The sequence below is a fragment of the Sturnus vulgaris genome, chromosome 10, assembly GCF_052056855.1.
Source record: "Sturnus vulgaris isolate bStuVul1 chromosome 10, bStuVul1.hap1, whole genome shotgun sequence".
NCBI lineage: Eukaryota > Metazoa > Chordata > Aves > Passeriformes > Sturnidae > Sturnus > Sturnus vulgaris.
In genome coordinates, this window is record NC_142252.1 from 5,865,924 (window position 1) to 5,889,574 (window position 23,651).

General features: G+C 44.7%; 2 protein-coding genes across 8 annotated transcripts in view; both read right to left on the minus strand.

The window, feature by feature from the left end:
* Positions 1–15,548, minus strand: part of VPS8 (VPS8 subunit of CORVET complex) — a 65,717-nt gene extending 50,169 nt beyond the window's left edge. Inside the window, exons 1-11 of the mRNA XM_088170627.1 lie at positions 15,396–15,548; positions 14,485–14,553; positions 12,648–12,778; positions 11,095–11,188; positions 10,535–10,567; positions 9,084–9,138; positions 3,838–3,962; positions 2,324–2,410; positions 1,581–1,648; positions 834–987; positions 672–731 (exon numbers count right to left, since the gene is read on the minus strand). Of these exons, the coding sequence (XP_088026753.1) occupies positions 672–731; positions 834–987; positions 1,581–1,648; positions 2,324–2,410; positions 3,838–3,962; positions 9,084–9,138; positions 10,535–10,567; positions 11,095–11,188; positions 12,648–12,778; positions 14,485–14,553; positions 15,396–15,503 (984 nt within the window). The 5' untranslated portion in view covers positions 15,504–15,548. The remainder of the gene's footprint in view (positions 1–671; positions 732–833; positions 988–1,580; positions 1,649–2,323; positions 2,411–3,837; positions 3,963–9,083; positions 9,139–10,534; positions 10,568–11,094; positions 11,189–12,647; positions 12,779–14,484; positions 14,554–15,395) is intronic.
* Positions 15,549–15,646: 98 nt separating this feature from the next.
* Positions 15,647–22,273, minus strand: NME9 (NME/NM23 family member 9). Of its 7 annotated transcripts, none has more exons than XM_088170633.1 (8): positions 22,255–22,273; positions 21,746–21,863; positions 19,280–19,337; positions 18,619–18,722; positions 17,474–17,545; positions 16,922–17,035; positions 16,337–16,412; positions 15,647–15,737 (listed from the first exon to the last, which is right to left on the minus strand). In XM_088170633.1, exons 2-8 carry the CDS (start codon positions 21,776–21,778, stop codon positions 15,733–15,735), a joined length of 462 nt encoding a protein of 153 aa, XP_088026759.1. In that variant the 5' UTR covers positions 21,779–21,863; positions 22,255–22,273; the 3' UTR covers positions 15,647–15,732. The 7 variants fall into 7 exon arrangements, with proteins under 7 accessions (XP_088026759.1, XP_088026757.1, XP_088026758.1 ...); XM_088170631.1 differs by lacking the exon at positions 22,255–22,273 and adding an exon at positions 21,977–22,078; XM_088170632.1 differs by lacking the exon at positions 22,255–22,273 and adding an exon at positions 21,967–21,985.
* Positions 22,274–23,651: the final 1,378 nt, after the last annotated feature.

Genomic DNA, 23,651 nt, shown 5'->3' on the forward strand with positions numbered 1-23,651 from the left:
CAGCAGTTTGTGCTGTTTGGTCCAGCCACATGTTTGGTAGCAGTGTGTGCCCTTGGCAAAGTGGACACCCAGACAGAACACCACTGGTGTCTGAGCTGCTCAAGGTAGATCCAATCCCACGTGGATACACAGACAACAACAAGCTACAGCTTGATAGAACCCTTGTCTCCCTTCTCCTAACATAACCCATCCCACATCTGCCCCCAGCTGCTATTCCAAGAGGAATATGCCATTGACTAGTGAAAGTGAATAATCAAGAGTCTAGAAGACTGTTTAATGCTCAAATTCCTCTTGGTTCTTGTCCCTGTAATTAAATTAGGGGTCTGTTGTATGGTTCTACTATAAAACAGTGGCCCCAGTCCAAGATGATTGTAGCCACAATCAGGTCAACATACCATCTGTGGGTGCATCCAGACTGCAGCAGGAAAGACAAGAAGCTGAGGGACTCCCTCCTGCTTATTTTAGAAAATCACAATCTTCACAGAGGTACAGCCGGAAGCAGCCTTCTCACCTCCCCTCTGCCACAATCTCCACCCACAGATTATCACTGCAATTCCACAGTGCTGTGGAAGGCAGTGGTACCAAACACCTGTTCCTGATCTCATTTCCTCCCCTCCAAGAAAATATTTGTAGTCAAACCCAAAAAGCACCTGTTTGGCTTTATTACTCACACGGCCATAGGGAAAGGTCATCCACACTTTCAGAGATGGCTTCAGGCCAATAACCAGGATCTTCAAGGAAAGCAAGAAGGCAAAATAAAGTGATTGAGTATACAGCAGAGAACTTCTCCTTTGTGATCTCTCACATCAAATCTCCTGCAAGCAGCAAGTTACCTTAGTGAGGGAGGCCATGGCCAGCAGTGAATACTGGGTGAGAGGATGGTCTCTCAAATCAACCTTTGCATGTAACGGTTCAATACAGCAAACTTCCCCCTTGGAGCCACTGAACAGACACCGAGACTCGCACGTCCTCACTCCCATAACCCTCCTGCAAAGAGCAGAGATCAGCTTGGTAGCAGCCCAACAATCCCAGGAGTGATCCTTCAGAAACACTCCTTCTAAAAAGTCCCTTGCACAGCTCCAGGGATCACTTCTGGCACGTCACTGGAGGTAATCCCATATAGTTGCTCAGATACAAACAAGAATTCCTTAGATCTTTTCTGACAATAGGGTTTGGGAAATTTTCTGGACTTGATCAGATTGACTGTCAATCCTTCCTCCTTGTCCTTCCTCCTCTTGAAGAGGCCAAGAATAAAACAAGGAGCTACTGCAAGGCAGCTCTCACTAATGAGCCAAGGAAAAACGAGAGGCAGCACTTTTGCGACAGCTACCAAGAGCCCACAAGGAGTGCCAAATTCTGGACAACACAGTGGCATCTTAACAATTAAGGCTATTCTTTGGCTATTGCACTGCCACACAACATCTTGATTCAGCTAAGAATTTACACTGCAGCCCTATTACACCTTCAGCATTCAGGCAGTAGCTTTATTGCTTTCAATGGGTTTTTTCCTCCCTAGGTTTTAGAAACAATGGCCCAGAACTGGTTTCTTGTACTTTCTCTGAGTAGAGTTATTGTCTTACTTAAATGACAGTTCAAACACGGAGCCTCCACTGTCATTGCAAATTGCAAGTGTCGGATCATCTGTAAACTGAACAGAAAATAAGATTAAAATAGCCCTAAGAAATAAACTACAAAAAATGGATTATAAAAATACATGCTATGGCAGTGCTAACAACACACAGAGTATAAGCAGTGCACCTACAGAAAGAGACATTTCTGGAGGTGTTTGCAATCCCAAATCTGTAAGCCCACAAACATCTGAGGCCATGTAAAACAAAGCCAGGCACAAACTCAGATATGATTTTCTGTGTATGACAATAAAGCTATGCTGAACAAGAAGCCATAGATGATTTCTCTTTTAACCCAAAACATTCCCAACAAGCTTCTTGAAAAACTGCTTACAGAAGCTACATTTCACAGTTCAGATTCTTTCAAGTTGAAAGTTAGCAAGTCATGTATTCAGGTCAAATCACTGCAAGTTTTAGGGAAATGTGTTCTAACAACTAGTTCTTCATACATTTTGGCATCAGAGAGAGGAGTTACAACAGACAACAACTGTTGTTTGTTACAGTACAACTCACAGCCAAAACTATTATGTCAGTATACTCAGTTTCATTTGAAAATAGAATTTCTGCTCATTTTTCTTATCTCTGGATACCACTGCCATAGGTAGCTGCTCTTATCTAAAAGCACTGCACAAGGAAAGTCACCACATCTGATTGAACAAAACTGGGATAAAAGTAGTACATTTAATGTTTATTACCTTAATGTGCAAAATGGCTGTTCCTGGAGGGTGGGCATCTGTTATTGATCGCAGCAGCTTCCCACTGGCCAGATCCCACATGGTGATCTGCAAGCAGATTGTGCTCACTACACATTCACTGTCAAGGGCTTCTCTGCATCACCTCAGGTATTACACTACAGCAACAAATTCCTATACTGACAGTATCAACCTGGGTTAGTAGGGGTTTCATATTGAAAATAAGTGACCTGAAATCTGTCCCTGTCTTGTTTCTCCAAGCAGTTCACTTGTCTGCTTAGAGTTGACACCATGTGTTATCTCGTCTCTGAATCACGTCCTTTTGGCCAGCTCCCCCCACCTGCCCAATCTCCCTCAGCTCACAGCTGTCTCCCTGGTAAGAACATTAAAGAGTGTAAGAGAACTTTGTTACCACCCAACAAGTCCAATGCATTTCTCTCTCACAGAACCAGTGAACAGATGAAAAATCTCTGCTAACACCCCTGGGCAAAACTCAAGTATCTGCATGGCTACCATGAACCTTGTCCCTCCTCTCCTCCTGAGCTTGCTCAGTGTGACAAGGCAGGTAGGAGGACACACTGTGGCTTGTACTTAATATTAAATTCAAGTGATTTCTCAGCAAAGAAGCAGGAAGTCTCAAATTGCTCACTGCATAGCTGCCTAGAAGAGGTGAGATTACAATCTGAATCAAACCTTTTCAAGGGAAACAGTACTTTCTGTGATCCTATAAATCACCTATCAATGCTTCTACACCAGATCTTTCAGAGCTGTTGTTCCAAAATGTTTTATCTGAGTATCATTTAAAACTGGCTGTTGTCCTGCATGAATTAAGTATTTCCACATGTCCTGCAGCAGGCTGTCCCACCATAGAAACAGGTGTGTGTTTTATCTACTGTGAAGGTGAAAGTCAAAGGAGCAATAGGAAATGAATGCAAAAAGAAAAAGTAGCCTTCTTTGTGCTCCTCTAAATGTTACCAAGATAACATCTACCTATTTTGGTTTAGTGTTGTTACTTTTGTTCAGGAATTACTTTCTCTCCCTTGGTTCTGAGAAGGGCATAAAACCACAACAGACTCAACTCCTTTTTTCTACGTTCAAAGGTTATGCTACTTCTGTCATACAAGTAAGGTATTAGCAAAAATTAATTTTGGCATCACATGAGTTCCAAAAATTTAGTCATCACCACAGTAAAAAACAGCTTTAATTACCATGCACAGACCTCAGAGAGTGACCCAGAAAGACTAAACTGCTTGTCCCAGTGAGCCATTTCAGTTTAACAGGAATTATGTTACAATTAATTGAACCCTTTGCTATATTCTGCAGTACTCACTTCCTCCACAGAAACCTGATTCAGCAAGAATTGGCTGCCCCAAAAAGCTGTGGGCACATGACACTGTGTGTGCTGCCTCTGAGCACCAAACCAGCCAAAGACTGAGGGGGCTTGGCTTGGAGCTGTTGGCACCTCCATGTAACCTGTCAGGACAGAGCACTGGAGCAGCTCATCCTTTGGGAATTACCTGTCCTTTTGCAAAGCCACAGAGCAGCCTGGAACAGTCATTGTTGATGCTGAGAGCAGAGATGGCCCCGTACTGGGCCCCAACCGCGGTGCTGCCCAGACACAGCCGGAGAGCCTGGTTCTGATCTGGAGCAGAACAATTGGTAAAAAATTAAAGGAAGAGCAATGGTTAAAATTAACATAATGAAATTATTTACATGTACATCCACCTGGGGTACATTAAAAATTCACAGACTTACAGTTAAGTTCTTTTTAAAAGGGGTTTACAAGATGAGAGCTCACGTTAGAACAGAAAGAGTGGAACACTGTCTTGCAGAGAAATACAAAAGTTATTTTTAAAATTACAAACCAGGGACAGGAAATATGGAAATGCTGAGGTATTACATACTGAAAAGGAAACTACTAGAAAGTTCAAAGCAATATCTAGCTTTCCTTTTACTATTCTGCAATAGTGCTTAAGTTGTAGCAACAAAGATGACAAAATTAATTTCCCTTCAGAGCCTTATATTTCTGCATTTGAACATCAACTACAAAACCCCAAGAGAGGCTTTTGTTAAGTGTAATTTTATGTCATAATTTTATTCTTCTACTGTAATTTTACTCCTCGGTTTTGTTGCTAAAGGCAAAAGGCTACAAGGAAAATACACTTTTGTCTCCAAGCTGCAGTTGAAACACCCAATGAGTTCTGGTGCACTCAGCTCTCACTCTAAAAACGAACTCCCTCCCTGAGCCACAGGCTGCTGCAAAGGAGGTGCCACTGCTTGCAGAGCCTGCACTGCTGCAGGGCCATGCCCTGTCCATTCCTGCACACCACAAACCATGGGCATCTCTGTCTGTGCCAAGTTCTTGGAGGCTCTCACCATGAGAGACCCACAAGCACTTTACAAGATGCTGCTCTTCATGAGTTTGGATGAGAACCCTCTGCCTGTCTTGGGTGCACTGCTCTCAAAAGCTAAGAAAAATATTCAGGAGCTGCTTTTTCCACCTGTCTCCAACTTCTGTCTTCCTTTTGAGTGAGGGAGTGGGAAAAGATGCTTTGTGAGAGCTATTGGAATGAAGACTACAGGGATATGAAATACATCAGAAACATTCCAATAACACTGTGTGCAGGATTCACCTTGAGCAAGGAAACGACTGGATCAAGAGCTGAGCACCAGAAACATTCTGGAATATGTGCCCAAGGCATGGGACCCATTTCTCCAAACTGCAGCACTGCTAGGAACGTGCTGGCTGTGACACAGAGCATGGATGCATACTCTACATTTCTTGCCCAAAGTGATGCATTTATCAGTGCTCAGACAGATGAGAGTGGGACTCACCTTTCAAATCCCACCTGTATGAAGAGGCATGAGTGGAGTTCAGAAATAAACACCAGCAAAAGCAACAGACGAATTCCTAGATTACTCTAAACCACTGCTCAGGGCGAGGAGAAAATATTTTTGGCCATGCTATTAGGACACATCTTGACATCACTGTGACAGGGGTGATCACAACACAGATCAGAACAGGCCAAGGAAGAAGATGAATCATAAAACATTTCCATGGAAGTACAGAGAAAACAGAGGTACAGCTGGAAAACAAGTTTCACAGAGAGATATTCTCCAAATGGTGTCAAGATCCAAAGAAATAATGCCTGTTCCAGAGGCCTGGAAATATATTACCTGCTAATCATAAAAATCTATTTGAAAATAGGGGAATACTGCAGCTCCTTACATTAAAAGTGAATGACTTCTTCATTCATGGAAGAACCTTCCACTTCAGCCTAAGCCTGTCAGTGACTCAATCAATAACCTGTTTCCTCTCAAGCATGAAAAAGGAGAATCTTCCACAGTTTTCTCTGAAAAGGTTTTACATCTTTATATGTATCCTCACAGGAACTTTCAAAAACCATTTTCTCTTTCCTTCACCTGCAACGTCAAGTCAAAACAAACAAGACCCCTATTGCATCCCAAAATTAAGTGATTTGTATGACCAATCCAGTACTTGTTCTTGTTTCCAGACAGTCAAAAGATGACACACAATAAGAGCCATTAGATAAGATGTTCTTTTAAAAACTCAACTATAATACAGATGAAATTGCTTCCAAGGCAATGCAAGATCAGAAAATCAATGAGCTTCTACTAATAAGATGGCAAAGCAATAAAAAAAGCAAAAGGTTATAAAAGCTGATCTGATGGTTTTCCAGACTTGTATTATCAGCTTGCAAGTTAGGCACATTTAGATTAAACATAAAAAGCTTTTGCCAAATGCTTGAAACAAAGGTAGCTATCAATTGTCAAAAAATGTTTTGAATTTTTCAATTTACATAAGGCAATTCTTCATCTGAGAATTTTCTGGCAGTAACTGTGTTGCTCTCAGAGTCTGAAGTCAAAATGAGATGGTGCTTAAATATAATTCTGCACGTACTGAATAAAAACAAGTTTGTGAATGTGAAAGAAGTCATTTTCCAAACCAAAGGTATGAGCATAGCACTGCAGAAGTTGATACTGCTCAGATCACAGGGTTTTCATCAAGATCTCCTTATTCTCTGATTTTACTGAGTTTGAAAGACCTGCTTGATTTTCTGCAGAATCACTCTCACACTACTAATTTTAGTAGGTACAATGCCATGAAATGCTCTGGATGGATGGTGATGTCATGGCAGAGCCTTGTCCTGCCCTGAAACAACACTTTACAAATAGCTATGGACCTGCTGCCCTAGGACATTGTAAAAAACACGTTTACCTGCTCCTCTCCTGTCCCTGCCTGGAGAATTTGGAAGTGTGCAGTGCACATGCACCCACTGAGCAGTTTCCAGCAGCATCAGGCACCGAGTGGTTCCTGCACTGCTGAGCTGCCCCTGAAATCCTGGCACAGACAACATGCAACCCAGGCAGCACAGGGGCTGGTCATGCAGGGACATGCACACAGCAGTGGTACTGTACCTTTGCCTTTCAGTCCACACAGAAAGGGCCAAAAGAGGAGAGAAAAAGCCAGAAATCAATATAAAAAGGAGTGAAGCAATGAACAGCACATATGCAACAATCTCCAAAGATAGGGAAACTTCAGATTTTGCTCGGTGTTTCTTTTGGTTCATGTTCCCCCTTCTGATTTATTCAGGGAATGATGCTGTGATGGTTAGTGTTCTAAAACCAGGCAGTTTAAAAAGTGAGCTTATAAATTTGAACTTCATTGCACTGAAGACCAAAAAATAAAAATTTGAGAGGAAATAAAACTGGACATTCACTGTAATATAACTGGTAAAATTATTTCCACTCAGTTACCGCCAGCCAGTAAATTAACTCCCCATTAACTAAAAAAAAAATAAACAAACCTCCAAAATCTAGTTTTAATGCCATCATACCACAACAAAGACTCAAGACATTCACCATAAGGTTTACGACCAACAGAGAAAATAAAAATAAATAGTTGTACCACACTAATCAAAACCAAGTTTAGCTGTACAGAATTCTTTTGTCTGGGACAACAGTGTACAAAAAATTATGTATTTCATTGAGTAGTGTTTAAGTCCTAGTTTTTGAGTAGTGTGAAACCTCTTTGCTCATCTAGAAAAATGGATAAAGACAATCTCCAAAGAGTACTTGTGTAGGCTTGCTGGGAGAGCACTGCTCCACTCCAGCTGGCAGTCCTCAAGCCAAGTCATGGCACACAGCATAATTATTCATTTACACAACATTCACAACTCCAAACAAGTTTCAGAAAGATTTTGGCCAAAAGATGGTCCTCCTTTACATCAAAAATGAAAAATAACAAAAATAACAACCCCCAAGCTGGCACAGCCCTAGTAACAAGCAAAGGGTCATTTTCCTAAGGCACAAAAAAACCTGTCATTAATTAAATGTGGTAACCAAGCATCAAATAGCAGATAAACTACCTGAAATACAGGTAAAAACTGAGAGCATGAACACTTCCCGTTCATGCCAGATCATGTAACAAGCAGCAAATCCCAGAAATGGCAGACAAAGAGGTCTGGATGGGTCAGGAGGATTTTTCCCCCCTGCCAGATTATGTGGCCCTGGAGCAGGTACCAGAGGAAAGTGTCTCCAGGCCTCCAGACATCCCTTCCCACCACCTCTTCTGCAACACTTCCAGGATGCCAGACTTGGCATCAAATCCAACACTAATCCAGAAGAAAAGTTTGATTTTCAATTTTACATGTGCAGTCTGAGAACTGTCCTGTGATAATGTTTCAGGAGTCAAGCATTCAAAAAAAGCAGAATGCAAGTTTCCCAACTCTTCTATAAGGACAGAGCAGACAAGTCATGAGTACAGGTGGACTTAGGAGGAGAGACAAATTAGCTGAAATCAAATATATGAAAGAAAAACTAAAGTTAAAAGTGTGCTAATTACAACAATTCAGAGAAATTCATTCAACCAGAAAATAGACCTACATTTTCACATGCAAAAAAGATGCTATGTTCCCATTTTACAGAATAAACCCTGCACACACCTTACAGACCTTCAGGGACTAAGTCTAAGTCAAATTAACACATTTAGCAAAAACAAAAGTACAGACTGGTCTACAGAAATTTAGTCTTGGTTTAAATTTCAGAATAAACCCAAACCAGATCTCCAATCTTCTCTTTGCAAACAAAAAAATAACACACTGAATAATAACAATAAACACACTGAAATTTTTAAATTGGATAAGAACTGGGTGGTAGATAGACAAAAGGCACAAAACTTGAATGTGACTGGGAACAGTTCAAGAGCTATTCTGGCCCAACTGGTAAGCTGGGCAAGCAGAGGCACAAGCTCAGAAAACCTTTTAAGAAAGTTTGGTGATAGGAGGAAGAACAGAATGAAGGGACCCAGAGGTGTCTGCCTGGTGCAGGGAAAGGGCAGGGAAGGAGACACCCACACAGGTCTGCAGGCAGCCAGGGGTCAGAAGCCCCAATTCCCAGGGAACACAACTTCCATAAAGCTGCCACCAATTCAGACACAGGGCACAAGATTATTACTGATGATGGTTGTATACAGACTGTGGTCTCTTTCACATAAATACAGAGTATTTTCTATTCAAACATAGAAAAGGCTTTTTAGACAATTTCCACGTGGCTAAATTTCTCAACATCAAAGTACGAAACCCCAATAATGCAGAAGAAACATGAATAAGGATGACAAATACTACTTCTGCCAGAAACCCAGCCTGTAGTTATAAATCAGACTGGCGTTTTTTGGCGTGGATTTGCATTTTTTTAAGAGCATTAAAATGCAAAAAACTTCCAAACCATATTTTTAACTTACCAAATACCAGTGCTAACCCATGGGAAGTCCCGACTGCTATCAGATTTGATGCTGCCTGAAAAGAGTCATACAGAAAGATTGAAAACAGAAGAAACATCATTCACAAATCCCTCACTTATCAAGCAAAGTTTGCCAAAAGAGGAAGATTTCAAAGGTTATAACTCTTTCAAGTTATATGTGACAAGCAGAATTCCTACATTAAGACAGACAGCTACTACACCTGAACAACTGTCACACAGATTATCTCAAGATCAGAGGGCTGCTTTTTCCTCTGCTGTTTGAAATTCAAACACTCAAGAGTGGCACCCACAGCAAAATTTCATCTCTCTAAAGTCAGTCTCATTCTTTTGGTGTAGTTGCTGAACATAAATAATCGGGACTTTATCCTAAATCAGCTGCTACTTCCACATCTGAACTCTTCTAAAACCCTGGCCAGTTCTGGTCCCCTGAAGAGCAGTCCCCAGCAAGCCAGAGACTCCAATTTCTTTCCATGGGGAATTAAATAAATCCTATTAAACATATCTTCCAAGATCTTACCACACTTACAAACCTGCACTCAACAAAATAAAACTAAACAGAAATCACATAATGCTGTAGATGTATTCATCTTGTTCTACTTTTTATTTCTTAACAAGTCTAAGTCAGATTCAAAAAATTCAAAGGCCATAATGTCTGGATGTGTAAGTCCAGGTTTTTATTCTATACACAAAAATATACATTTTTATTCTATACATTCTACACATCAGTCATAGCATGTCTCCAACTTCACTGCACAGCCTTTTGCCTTAGAAGTGACTACTTTTACCTTTTCTCTTTAAACAAAAACATATTTTCTTATGGGCTGCTATTACTACAGACAAAGTGACTGAGCACATCTTCAGTTCCTTTGTAAAACATTAAAACTCACTTCACAAAGGCAGAAACATACTGACTGTATTCCACCTCATTGAAATGTTTCTCTTCTCATTTTACTACAGGCAGTTTCACTTCTGACATATTTAGACATGATTAGCATGCTTGACTTCAACAACTTTGATGCAAATTGCTAAGCAGGAGTATCCTTCAGCTTTTTAGTTAATACTTCAGACAGAGAGAGATTTTGAACCCATGACTTGGAGCACTCCAGTTCGAGTTTCTATAAAAAACGTTAGGAGTCAAAGCAATAACTTAGGGAAATTCAGTGTGCTCAACAGCTGGGACAGGTCAAGTACCCAGCTAAGAAGCCCTGGTAATGGTATAAAAAAAAGAAGTGTGGGGCTTGCTCAGCAGAGGGAGAGCTGGGCAGTGGAGGTAGGCTGGACTCTGCCCCCAAGGAGCTTTCATGCTGCTCCTTCCACTTGAAAAGTCAAGGAAGATGCATTTATCAGTTTATCAGCTGTCTTAAGTTACTGATTTAATAAATTGGCCTGAAAACTAAATATACAGTCCTTGAAAACTGTGAGAGTACTTACAATTGCAGTGGGCAAGCCAGCATCCACTTTGTCCTGGAGAAAAAGAACCCATGAGTGAGAGACAACTCCCAGACTGTGCATGTGTAATAATTAGAACAACTACAATATAGAAAAATCAACACCAGCTGCATTTTAATGGTCCCACCAGGGCAGACAGAGCTGAGGGAACCACTGGCTAGAAACACCCAGAAACAGAGGGGAAGCAGAATATCCTGTAATTCCATGTGAAAGTAACTGAGCTTTTCTCAAAGAGCCATGTGCCTGTTGCAGGTATTGAGCAAATCCAGTTCCACCACCTTCAAGCACACTTTTATGTTACATGAACATTTCCCAACAAGTTTCATGAACATCCAACAACACAAGCCAGTGCTAAAAGTGACTCACCACATCACTGCTGCAGCAAGTCAGCTAAGCCCTGACTAGGCACTGTAGTTTCTGCCCCTAACATGGTGTTACAAAGAACTAATAGTAAGGCCAGATGGAAGATCACACATGCACCCCCACACATGCAAAGAGTTTCAAATTTTTCATAATGGAGGTGCCCAGAAGATGACACTTACTGCTGCAGACACTATTTGAGCAGAAATTCCTTTCAGGAGTGAGAGCCGTATCACTGATCCATGGAGTGAGAGAGAATCTGGGAGTTTTTTCTTCCTAAGAGAACAAACTAAAAAGTGTTAGAGCAGAATAAAAGCTTGGAACTTTGCCTATCCCACAGCTAAGCCAGCAGGTAAATTCTGCATACACCTGTAATTCATGCAGTTTGCATTCTTCTTCTTGGGGTCACAGAATGAGATAAGACATAAGATAATCAGCCAAGCCTGCTCTGCCCTGCTGTGCCTACATACAGTTTGTTTCAACTCATCTCCTGGAGTAAAAAAACCCGTTCTTCAAAACAAATGGTCAGTTTCAAGTACATATCTGCAAGCCTTAGAATTCACTAGTATATGCTGGAAGCAACACTTCAGCTCTTTCAGTGAGAAAGTTTGAGCCTTAAGTTTAAGTAAAGGTGAGTATCAACAGAAAATCCACAATTGGAAAAGGCTCATTAGCAGACTACAGACCCCTAGGGAAACTGGGTATATGGTACAGAACACCCTTCAATTAATACACAGCTCACTTGATATGAAAGCTTATGTGCTTCTGTTTATGAAAGTGCTTCTGTTAAAGAAAACGTCTTTAAAAACTAACTAGTGGAGGAGCAGTTATTTCAAAACAGTGCTGGTAAACTCTAGCATCCAGGCCGGGGAAAATTCCCCAGCAAAGCTGCAATTCTGTTGCCAAGCTCACACCATCAGAGACCCAAATTCCCAAAGCTACCAGGGGAACATTGGGTTCTTCTCTCTCCAGAGGTGCACAAGCAAGCAGTTCCCACAGAGGTTCATCTAACACATTGTTAGTAGCTGGTGTTATGGCTAAGGACCCATAACCATGGCAACCAGCCTTACCCAAAGGGACAGGAACACTTCCAGGTTTTTCTGCACACTCTGTACTGGAAGAAGTTTAAGCCACTCCAGGTAACATTTCTCTCAGTTACAAACAATCTTATTTGAAAAAAGAAGGGACAGAGAGTCTGTACACCACCACATGCTGACATAAACCATTAGACTTCAGTGTTTATATCCTGTGCAACTGCTCATGGCACACAGGGCAGCCATGGGAGTGGCTCAGGCCATCATTTGAATATTTAACAACACACATCAGCAGTATTAGCAGTAATCAGATAATTAGCAGTAGAGCTAATTATCACATATTAGATGTCGACATTAGCAGTCCACTCACAGAAGTGACAGCACTTGCCTTTTACAAATAACCACCAGCTGCTTGCAGACTAGGTTGGACACCCCTTTGAAACATTTTATTTAGAGTCATCGTGATTCAGTACGTTAAAGATTCGATTAAAATTTGGAGAAATTTAAATAATCCATCTCCTATAAAATTCTGTTATTGCTCAAACAGGCCAGCCCTCAGTGCAACTACAAATCCCATCTTTGCCTACATGGTCCTGGAGGAATGACAGTGTTCTGTGAAAAAAGGAGGATTTGTTTCTAAGAGATGTAAGCAGTACCCCTTCACAAATGGTTTGACCTCCCAGGGCATGAGGCTGCAGTACCTTTTCAGGTGTGTCCTGTCCCCACTGTCAGAGCTGGCCACAGAAGAGGTGTCATAGGAGTGTGTATCCGTGTTATCAATGTTCAAGAGAAAGGGATCCTCCAAAATGAAAGACTCTTCTTCATCATCAGTCTGGAGGGCAAGAATCACCAGAGCTTGCTGAATGTTCAAAAGGCACAACAGCATACATCAAACCAAAGCAGCATCAATTCAGCAGGGAAATGGAGAAGGAGAGGACAAGAATGCCTCATATTTAAAAGCCAGAACTATTTATTACCTTACTGGGCTGATTCTGTGGAAGACCCAGTTTCCAGAATTTACAAAAATCACAGAAGTGGGCTGTAGAACAAGTCATCTCACCTTTCTTCCCCAGATATCCATCAAAACTTTAATTGACCTTTAACAGAGCTATTTCCAAGTCTCCAAATTGCCAAGAGAAAGTCTAGAATTACCATCATCTACTCCAGCACTTCAAATGGCACTAAGAGCCCAGAAGTCCCTTCAGCTGCCATGAGAGTTCATTTAGCTGTCTTCTCATCTCTTCTGTTTGCAATCTCTTTCTCCTTTGAGTCTTAGCCTAGAATTTTGTATCAGTTTTTCAAAAAGCCATTCTCCCTGATGTGCTGTAAAACCAGTGCTGCTCCTGTTGGTCTCTCAGCACAAAGCCAGGGGGACCAACACAATCCCCCAGCTGATGCCAAACCAGCTGGGAGCAGAGCAGCTGCCCCTCATTTCACTTATACCTGGCGGCCCTGTGCTCATTAAGCATCTCTTTCTGAACTGCAGCTGTTTGTCTTTTTGGCTCAGACAGGTTCTCCTCTGCTAAAATCCTTTTTAGAAGATATTTTGCCAGTAATTCCCATCCTACATTTATGAGATACTGCAATAAGACTTTGCCTGCACTGAACTAGATTTTCTTCATTACTACCTCTTAAATTTAAGACTTGGAATCTACTCCTCTGGCATGGATGTCACTGCATGTCTTTACAGTTTGAGATGACCCAAATTTACTGAATTTCCACTACTCAGGGCACCAGTAGAAACAGGACATAGCTGCTCCTACTACTCCTCTTGTTTCTAGACTGTCTCTGTTTGGGACACCTTATGCCTGTGTTTTTAATACAGGTTTTTAAAAGAATTGCAACCCAGGCAGGCTCCTTTCCCCTTCACACTAGCTTCCTAGCAATCCAGCCACCAACCTTCTCATTCTGTTAAAAAGCTTGTTGTCTTGGAGTTTATCTTTACTTGAGTGCCCTTCTTTGTGTTTCTAAGGATTGTGCACTCACACAGCTACTGTAGAAATACAATGAGTTGGATACAAATGAGACAGAGTCAGATCTCCCCTGCAAGGCACCACAGGTAACATCAGCTGCTTCACTGCTGCTGCCAGAGAGCGTCATATGTGACAGGAACAACACAAATGAAGCTGAGAAGAATTCAGCTCTCATCTCCTCCCACAACTTCACAACTTCTCTCAATACTTTCCAATTACTTTTAGCTAAAAAAAGTTGTTTGGTGACCCTGACTTTTAATAGGCTGTCTAGATTTCAGGTGACTCTCCAGATCTACAGATGAATGTGCTTGGACTTGATGAAAACCTTTTATGCTGCAGCTGTGGATATTTTAATTAGAAAAAAAACCCCAAAAAACAAAACAACAAAACTCCGTATCACACACTGTAGAGCAATTACTCCACTGAGTGTGCACCTGCTAGCTATCAGTATCAGGAAACCATGAAGCTCTACAATTTTGTTTTCCAAGAAAAGCACAGCAAGAGTAGAGGAAAAGGAGCATGTGCTGCCTCACCTGACCTCTCCCCTGTCCAGTGGTTCACTCACCTCATTCAGGATGCTCTCCAGCGTTGGAGGGGTATCAACTTGAGGAATGTCAAATTCTTTGTCGTCAATCTGTACATTAGAAACCACAGCCTGAGTTTACGTTGTCTGCTCCACCTTCCAAACCCTAATTAAAGCCACATAAAAAGCAGCAGAGCACACACGCCTCTCAGGAAAGGCAGGCAAGAGCTCCGAGGGCAGGGTCATACACGGTTTCACATGGTTGAGTGAGGAAAATATTTCCTTCTTGGAGTCTGACTTACTACCAGAAACAGTCACAGAATACTGTGGATGTTCTGAGAATAAACATGCTATTGCACTATAAAGGGTTTTACAGCAAGAGAGAAATTAAGTCACTGACTCTGTACGTGCTACATAAGGCACTCATCATACAGAACTTGGGAGGTCGTTGGGTTTTTTCCCTATACAGGTGAAGCACGCGAAATTTATGTAAATGACAGTGACCCATGACACCATACTGGAACTGACACGGATCAGCCCGGGACGCCCCCGCCGCCCCTCCCTCACAGTGTCTGTATGAAACACCCAGGGACCTCCCTCACAGTGTCTGTATGAAACACCCAGGGACCTCCCTCACAGTGTCTGTATGAAACACCCAGCGAACTCCTTCACGTAAGTGTGAAGGCCCCCGCCGACCCTCTCTCACCGGATCACAGCAGTGTGAAGGGACTCGCCCACCCTCTCTCGCAGGTGTCTCTATGAAGCACCCACCGACTCCCCCTCACGGGTGTGTGAAGGGAGCGGCCGATCCTCCGTCTGTGTGAGGGGTCCGACCTTTCCCCCGCGTGTGTCTCAGGGACCCACCGCCCCTCCCTCGGCCCAGCGGGAAGCGGCCGAGAAGCCGCAGCCCCCCCGGCCAGGCCGTGTCGCCTCCGCGGCGGTTCGGGACGCACCAGCTCGCTGCGAGAGTCCAGCTCACGGTCGAGCTCCGCCACGCTCAGCCGGTGCACGGGAGGCTCCGGGCACGGCTCGGCCTCCGCCGGCTCGGGGGCCGCGGCCATGGCCGAACCGGCTCCGCCGGGACTCGAACCCGCGGGCAGAGCCTCCTCCCCACGCAGCCGCAGCGCGGCGGGGCCGCCCCCTCGCCTGCCTTAAAGGGGCCCCGCGCCGCCGGGGGACACCAAGGGTACGGACCCGGCGCTGCTGCCACAAGGAAATCTTGTATTTATTTAAAAAAAAAATCGCATCTGCTCCACGACTGCGGTTGTCATACAGGACCCGATGGATGCGTCAGCCTCCGAGGGAAGAAAATGGGCAAAATTAACAATAGGTGCAGAAAGGGGAGGCAGAGACCAACATCCCTCACGTCCCTTCGCCTTAAAGCATCCCATGGTGCTTCAGCTAAAACTAGGAGGTTTTGCTTCGAGTCTCACATTCTGGAGCCTAAGATTTGGTGTGCACAGGGCCAGGATGTAGCATTGTCCCAGCAAAGCCAAGAAAAAATGTCCCTTTTAGGAGAAGAGGCAAATGCCTTTGGGAATTCGTGGCTAATTTTAGACAAGGCAGGAGATGGTGTAAGCAGATTTGGAGCCCAAGCATCTGTGTTTTCTTTTAAAAACCACCTGGAAACAGAAAGCCATGTGGGGTCTCCAAGGGCTCTTACCAGCCCAGAAGGCAAGGGGGGTCAAATATAAAATAAAACGCATTGGAAGGATAAATTCACCCAGTTTCACAATGCCAGACACCCAAACTATGCTGAGCTCTTGTTTGTGCCCAGATGGAGGAATGGCCCCTCTGGTGTCCCAGCAGCAGCTGAATCCATGCTGAAGGTTCCAGCTTTTAAATGTTCAAATTAAAGGCACAGAGAACATCCTACACCTGTGCCTTGCCTTACCTGTTAGTCCTTCCCGTTGTTCCTCCTGAAAGGGAGCTGTGCTTCCCTCCTCTCTGGAGAAGGCTCTGTCTGGCACCTAGCAGCAAGGGCACATGGATGAGCCAGGAACATCCCACACCTACCCTCCAGGTAAGCCTGTGCCAGGCAGGGCCCCTTGTCCCACCTCCCCCTGAGCAGGAACAGCCCTCCTGCTGTCCTGGGCCAGCTCAGCTCAGCAGGGACAGTAGAGGATCTGCCTGTCTAGGGTCACCTGCTGAGCTTTCAGTCAGCAGACAGCAAGAGCTGGGGGAAAAGCATTCCCAGGAACAGGCCAGCAATGGCAGCAGAGAGCTGCAGGCTTTAGAGATGCCTTAGGAGCAGCAAGTCACACACAGGTAAGACAGTTTTGCTCCTCAGAAATGTCATTACTTTAGATCACACACACAAAGCCAGTCCCTGTGGTGGTGGCTTAGGAGGTTGGCTGGGCAGGGGAGAGGATTTTTGAAAAGAAGTGGCTCTGCTTTAGCGCTATGCTGGCTCTGGGGAGCTGAACCTCTCCTCTTGCATGCACATCTACAGGTGTTTGAAGCTTTAGTGACCCATTACCACCACAGGCTCTCTTCCATGTAAACCCTTCCTTTCCCCTGCCAGCTGTTTCAGGATGGTCTTCTGCAGCAATGGTGCATCTGCTCCTCTTACAACAGCCACTAATTCTCCTCCCTGGAAGGTGTGGAAAGCAAATCAGTCAGCAAATGCTCAGATTTTGCTTTCTGGGCTCTGGAATTCCCCACAGCAGCACATCACCCACACTATATGTACCAGGCCCTCCTCCCTTCAGAGCTGCTCTGCTCCACAGCAAGAGGGAAACCTTGGAACAACTTTATTTGTGCCTCCTCGTCAGTCTCAGGATGAAGCAACACAGGTTGTGAGAGGAGTGAGGTCCTGCAGAAGCAGGAGGCTGAACCTGAAGACTCCACAGGGCAGCACATGGGCTGTATATTCTTATCAGCACAGCATTTGATTACCAGCAGATACAGAGCAAATAAAATTGTCCCATCACACATTAAAGAAATAAAACAGCCTCCCAAAAGGACCGATGTTCCCACCAGCAGGACATGTTTATTCCTATGCAACCACTGGGAAAATATTTTCACTCACTTTATAAAAGAGAAAGACAGGCTCACATTGTCCTCTGTATTTTTCCAGAGCCTCAATGGAATCAACTTCAGCCTAAAAGGAATGTAAAATAAAATAGGTGTTTCTAGAAAAGCATTTCTGCTCTAGAGGGATGAACACAAGTGCCTGGACTCAGATACCCTCAGCTGGCTGGTACTCATCCCCCACAGAGGACCCCTCTGGGTCCCAGACTTAGGGGACAAAATGACACTGGTCAGAAGCAGGGGCACAGCCAGCTCACAGCTCAGTTCCAGTGCCTGAGAAGCAGGTAGCTGTCACCTGCAGGAACTGGAGCAGCACTCCTGTGGGACAGGGATATCTATCCTCAGCAGTTTGCTTGGGTGAGTCCCAGAAAAAAAGCCTGAAAAGTGAATTCAGGGTTCCTGCCCATGACAACTGAGAGAAGCGCCAGGAGGAGCTGCAATGGATGGGAGGGCTGAGCCAAGAGAAACCTCACTGCCCTAAGCTCTGTCGTCAGGCCAGAGCTGCCACCAGCCAGGAAAGGCACTAAAACACACAGATACCACATGGCTGAGGCAGGGACTTCAGTCCCAGAAGGGCTCCAGTCCCAGACCCTGCCCAGGGCAGGACTGCTCTCAGTGGTACAGGAGGTTGCTCAAGGCTGCATCCGTTTTGAGCTTTTCCAAGAATCAGCTCTGCACAGCACTCTGGGAACTTGTACATTCTCACTTGAATACTTTTCCCTTCTATTTACTTGGACCTTCCCCTAATGCAACTTATCCCATTATCTCTTGTCCTGTTGCTGTGTTTCCCTGACAGACATCAGTCTCTGCCTTCTCCATCCTTCTCCCACAGGACATCTGTCCCTTTTCCTCTCCAGGGTGACCAAATCCAGCCTCTCCCTGTACATCAGAGGCAATGTGTTAATGACTCTGTCTAATGTTAATTGCTTAAGTAGAAATCTGGAAAGCATAGAGTACTTGAAGCCTGAAAATCCTTAATTACATGAATTCTTATACCCAAGCCCCTGTATGTGGCAGGTTCACTCCCAGCAGCTGCAACTCCTGCACTGCTATGGTTTGGGCTAAATATTGGAAAGGTAAGTGATTTCAGCCCTTAGACTTCAGAGGACTGGGTATTTCAAGCACTGCCAAGTGAGATCTTACCACAGCAAAATGCAGGAGATTACTGCCAACTTCGTTCCTGATTTTTTGGAACAGATTCACTACTGGTTTGCATGGGCCACACCAGGCTTGAAACACATCGACAACTGCAAGCAGGAAAATGGGTCAGAACCAGGTACAAATGGGTCAGTTGGAACACAGATCAATAGACCATATGCTAGAAGGGCTGGATTCAGCTCTGAACTGGAAACCCTTGTAAGATTTGAAATGCTGCATCAGAGGACAGAATTACAAAATAACAAGCTAAGAATGAGGTGGAGGAGTCTTAAATAGAAACATGGATATCCTTGTGACCTTGCAGGTAGCAGATTTCCCAGGGAAAACTGCTGCACAGAGGCAGAGCACATGAGGTTTTCCCAAGAACCCTGGGAGCCAAGGCTGTTCCTTGTGCTGGGGACAGTCCTGTTCCAAGCAGTGGAGACTGGACCAGCACTGCTTGGATTGCATGATGACTGTCCCACAGAAATGAAGAGGACTACAACCTCCTGCTGGTCTCAACTCTGTTAGAATATTTTTTTCTTCCATTCAGGGTAAAGGGAATGGAGAGACTGACTAAACATCCTTAACACTAATAGCTCCTAACAGTCCTGGTGTCCTTTCAACACAGAACAAGAACAATTCAGTGTGCTGACCAAACCCTTACCAATGAGTCCTTTGAGACACAGCATTTCTTCCCAAAGCTCCTGGCTAGTAATGTTAATCTGTGTGGAAAATTGAAAAACACAGTAAATGGCACAGTAATTCATCAGGTAATACCCAGCTGCTGCAAACATATGGACAAATCACTCCAGAGGGACACACGTGCCTGAAGAGGCATTACCTGAGCACTCAGGAAACTCCTCTCAGTGTGATTCTCTCACCTCTGACCAGCTGATCAGGATGCCTCACAAGATTCAAGGAAAGGCAAAGGGCAGCAGCATCCAGCCAAGGGCAAGTCTTCCCCTGTTTAGTGGCACTACTGGAACAGTGACTGCCTGAGGATCCCAGGCTCAGTTTGCAGAGTTGTTCTGGGGCTTGGCTGGGGCCCCCAAACTGAGATCCCAGACCCACAGCCCCTTGTCAGGATCTCCATCTGCCTGCCCAGGGTTCCGGTTGAACCACACCTTGTTCAGGCCCAGTCCTCACAGGGTTTATGAACCACCTGATTCTCCAGCAGCAGTTTCTCATCTTGCCTGCACACAAACTCTACTATTTGAGACGTTTCAGCCTTGATAGACTAACTGAACTAGTAAATGCACAGTTTCCATGATGTGTGGGCACTAGAGGGTGGTCTGAACCCAACATGTACTTATCTGAATTCCCAGCTGTTACTAAAGGCTTCCAAAGCACAGCGAACAGAGAACACAAAGTTCTAGGCTGGGAGGGGCCCGTGGAGCCCTTCATCTAATCTCCTGCACAAAACTCACTGTTAGATCAGCTTGCTCAGAGATTTACCCTGTCAAGCATGCCCTAGATCATTCCATACACAGCACTACCCACTCTATTATCCCACACTCCCAATGCTGTTCTTAGAAAGGATATAATCCTTAGCATCTTCCCCATCTTTCATGGCTTGCCCTTCAGTATGTACTTAAGAGAGTTAAAATAAAAAAGGCTTCTTGGGAAACGCAAGGTCTGGTTTTGTTCATCGTGAACCATGAAGATTCCTAATTCCTTCCTCAGTGGGTATCGTCAACCCCAACTACATTTAGACTGCAGTGAAAGACAGCAGGTTGCATCAAGGCCAGCTATTTCACAATAATTAACACCAATGGGCATTAAAGGGCTGCCAAAATCTCCCAGCCAAGAATTCCAAGAGTGGAAACTCCCTCTCACAGGTGTTCAGAGCTGTGTCACTGGGGGTCACACAGGGCAGTTTCTCCAGGGCCTTGTCTCACTCAGGGAACAGGGAGCTGTTCAGATACCTCCGTTTATTCGCCTGCTCAGCACATGATCCCAAGCTTAGTTTTCTCAGAGAACACCTGCAGAACTATAAAACTTAATTATTCTTAGTGCTGGGACCACCCTCGGAGTGTTTCACAGAACGCTAATGAGTCTAAATGATTTACAACAGTATTTTCTGATAATGAATTTGGCCATGAGTTCAACTGCTGGGCTCAAGTACTGCTGGCACTCTTCAAGGTGCTTTGCTGATTTGGATGTCCTGAGGCTGCTTGGACTTGACTTTTCTCTAACAAAGCCAGACCCCTTCTAGGATATCCCCTCATGGCCTACACAGGTTCAGCTTTCATCTGCAGATGTAAAAAAATCCCAATTTTGCAGATGTAGACTCGGATTTCCCTTCACTGCCAAAGGGGCACAGTCCAGTCCATGTCAGGTTCCCCATCCCACAGGAACACAGTGGGACAAGCAGCAACAGAAACTATTCCTACCTTCATAAAATGTCCCTCTTTCCTTGTTTCATTGTTCACATTTCTAGTTCAACAGTGAATAAACAAGGTCATAGAGCCCATAATCGCTTTCATTATTTCTCTCTTGAGAAAACTGAACTGCTCTCAAAATTTGAAGCAGACCTGCAGAACCCATTTTCAGTTTTCAATGTTTTTGCATTATGAACTGTTCTTAGAACCCCTTTCTCCCCATGCAGTAGTTATAAAAAGCATCACTAGATCACCTATGCAGGAAAAATTCCTCTACACAACACTGTGAAATAGAGTCAAAGGAAAAAAAAAAAAAAAAAATCTTTCTTGTACCTCCTAGCTTTTCTACCTTTACAGCAATCTTTCTGAATACATGACCTGGTCAGAAATGTTCAATAACTTGCTATCCAGGAGATGTGCCAACCCCAGTTCCCTACTCCGAAATGTCCTCTGAGCTAATACCTCACAGAACAGGAATTTTGGTCTCTGACAGCAGCCAAACCTGTGCTAGGCCCCAACAACCCCAACCCCAACCTGCAACAGCTCCCTGTGCACCCCACAGCCCTGACTGGGGACACGTGTGACCTCCCACGCTTCCCACCTGCCTCCAGGAACGCCTCTTCCCAAAAAAGACCTTGCAGTGAGGCTTTGCCAACAGGATCTGAGATACCCCAAGACTGAACTCCATCCTTTGCACTTACTGAGAGTTTAAGTTTACAAAGTCTGCTAAAGGCCTGGCTACTACTGACCTGCAGCACTACCTCCTTTTTCTTTGCAGCCATCCTTCTGCAGGAACAGGGTCCTTCCAGCAGCTGTCCCAAGCACAAAGCACTACTTCTAATCACCTGGATCCAAGAACTGGCCAACCTGCACCACAGACAGAGCTTTTTACCTGTGTCTGCTGCTCCAGCCCGGACACAGCACTCACAGCATCGCCGCGGCCCTGCTGCAGTGCCCCCAGGCTGGACACCTTTGCTCACCCCTCCTCTGAGAGCCGAGCTGCTGCTGCGGGGCCTTAATGGCCGCTCCTTTCCAGGGCCTTGTGCAGCAGCTGGCAGGAGCCCAAGGCTGCCATGGCAGCGCTGGCATCGCCAGGGCAGCGTCAGCCCAGCCCGCCCTGCTCCCTCCCCCGTGTCCGGCGCCGGCTGCAACTTCAGCTCCATCTCCCTTGGGACTCCTGGAGCAGCCGCTGCAGGTGGAGCCTTTCTCTCTCCTGTCCCTGCCCCCCCTGCCTGGCACCCCCCAGCCCAACACTCACCCTCCACTCCAGTCTTCGCACCTCTCCCCTAAACTGGGGGCTCAAAGCAAGGTGTGGAATCCAGGCGTGACCTCAGAGCACTGAGCAAGGGTGTCCCCTTCCAAACCAGCTCAGTCTGGGGAGGTTTGTGGTTTTCTTTTCCTCTCTGCAGTGAGTGAGAGCAGTGCCAGTGCCCAGCAGCCCTGGCGATGCCGTTGGGCAGGGCTGCTGCTCTTAGCCCATCCCCTCCCACACCTGGGCACACTGGGCTGCAGAGGCACAGCTTGGAGCTGCTTCTTGTCACACAGCACCTGCTGGCCTGTCCTCCAACTGCTCACCCTCCTCCTGGGCTGAGGATTCAGGTTTCGGTACATCAATGCCCCCACAATGTCTCTTTTTGTAGCAATCAGCCTGCAGAAAAGCCCTGATCATTCTGGCCACCACTGAAAGTTTGCAAACCGACAGCTCTTGTGCTCACATTTCAGGATTACCAAAGCCCTTTTAAAGCCATTTTCTACTCTTAAAGAACCTAATCTCAGACACCTCAATTATTCCTCTGCCTGCTGTGTTACTGCTTCAGCACGTTTGCTGAGGTACAGCATCCATGGAAATAGGTAAAGTCTGTAAAAATAAATTTTAAAAATGGTATCCTGGCACAAGCTGCTTTACACAGGTTATTTGGCTTCTTTCACTACCACAATGCAAATCTGTGACTGGAGCTATTATTCCTCATATATTTTATTTGATTTTCTGTGTAGGAAAGAGTCCAAATGTGGAATGAAGGTGGTGGGGAGAGCCAAGGGTACCACTGTCTGACAGCTGGTGTCCCAAATCCCCTGCTCAACTATTCACTTTGTAACACGTGTAACCTCTGAAAGAAGGATTCCCATCACTAGACCCATATATAAAGAGAGGACATACTTATCAACATCCATCAGGATGGTTTTTCAGCAGAGAAACGGCCCAAGAACAGCAGAAATCCTGGTAATTCATATGATGTCCAGACAAACTTTGCTTTGGTTCTGTAAGCAACCCTGGAATTCACAAGCTGCTGCTACCTCATTAAGTTGGGAAAGCTCTGAGTGACCAGGAAAGTCTGTCCCACTGTGAATCTTAGGCTGTAGAGAAGCTGGCACAGAGAGTTCATATTTCTTCAGGAAGCTGAGAAAAATCTAGATGTACTGGTAAAGTTCTTTTTATTTACAGTATTCTTCTTTTTGTACATACCTATAGCAACATCAAAAATTATTCACAAAGTTTAACTGAATGTAAAAATGTTCTTACCCAACAGTTTGTCCTCTCTATACCTGTGGAAAATGTCAACTGTTCTCAAGCAGCAACAAGATTGTCTGAGCATGGGTTTTTAGCTTTTCTGGCAGAATTTTAGCAGACCATCTCAAAACTTGTACAGAGATACT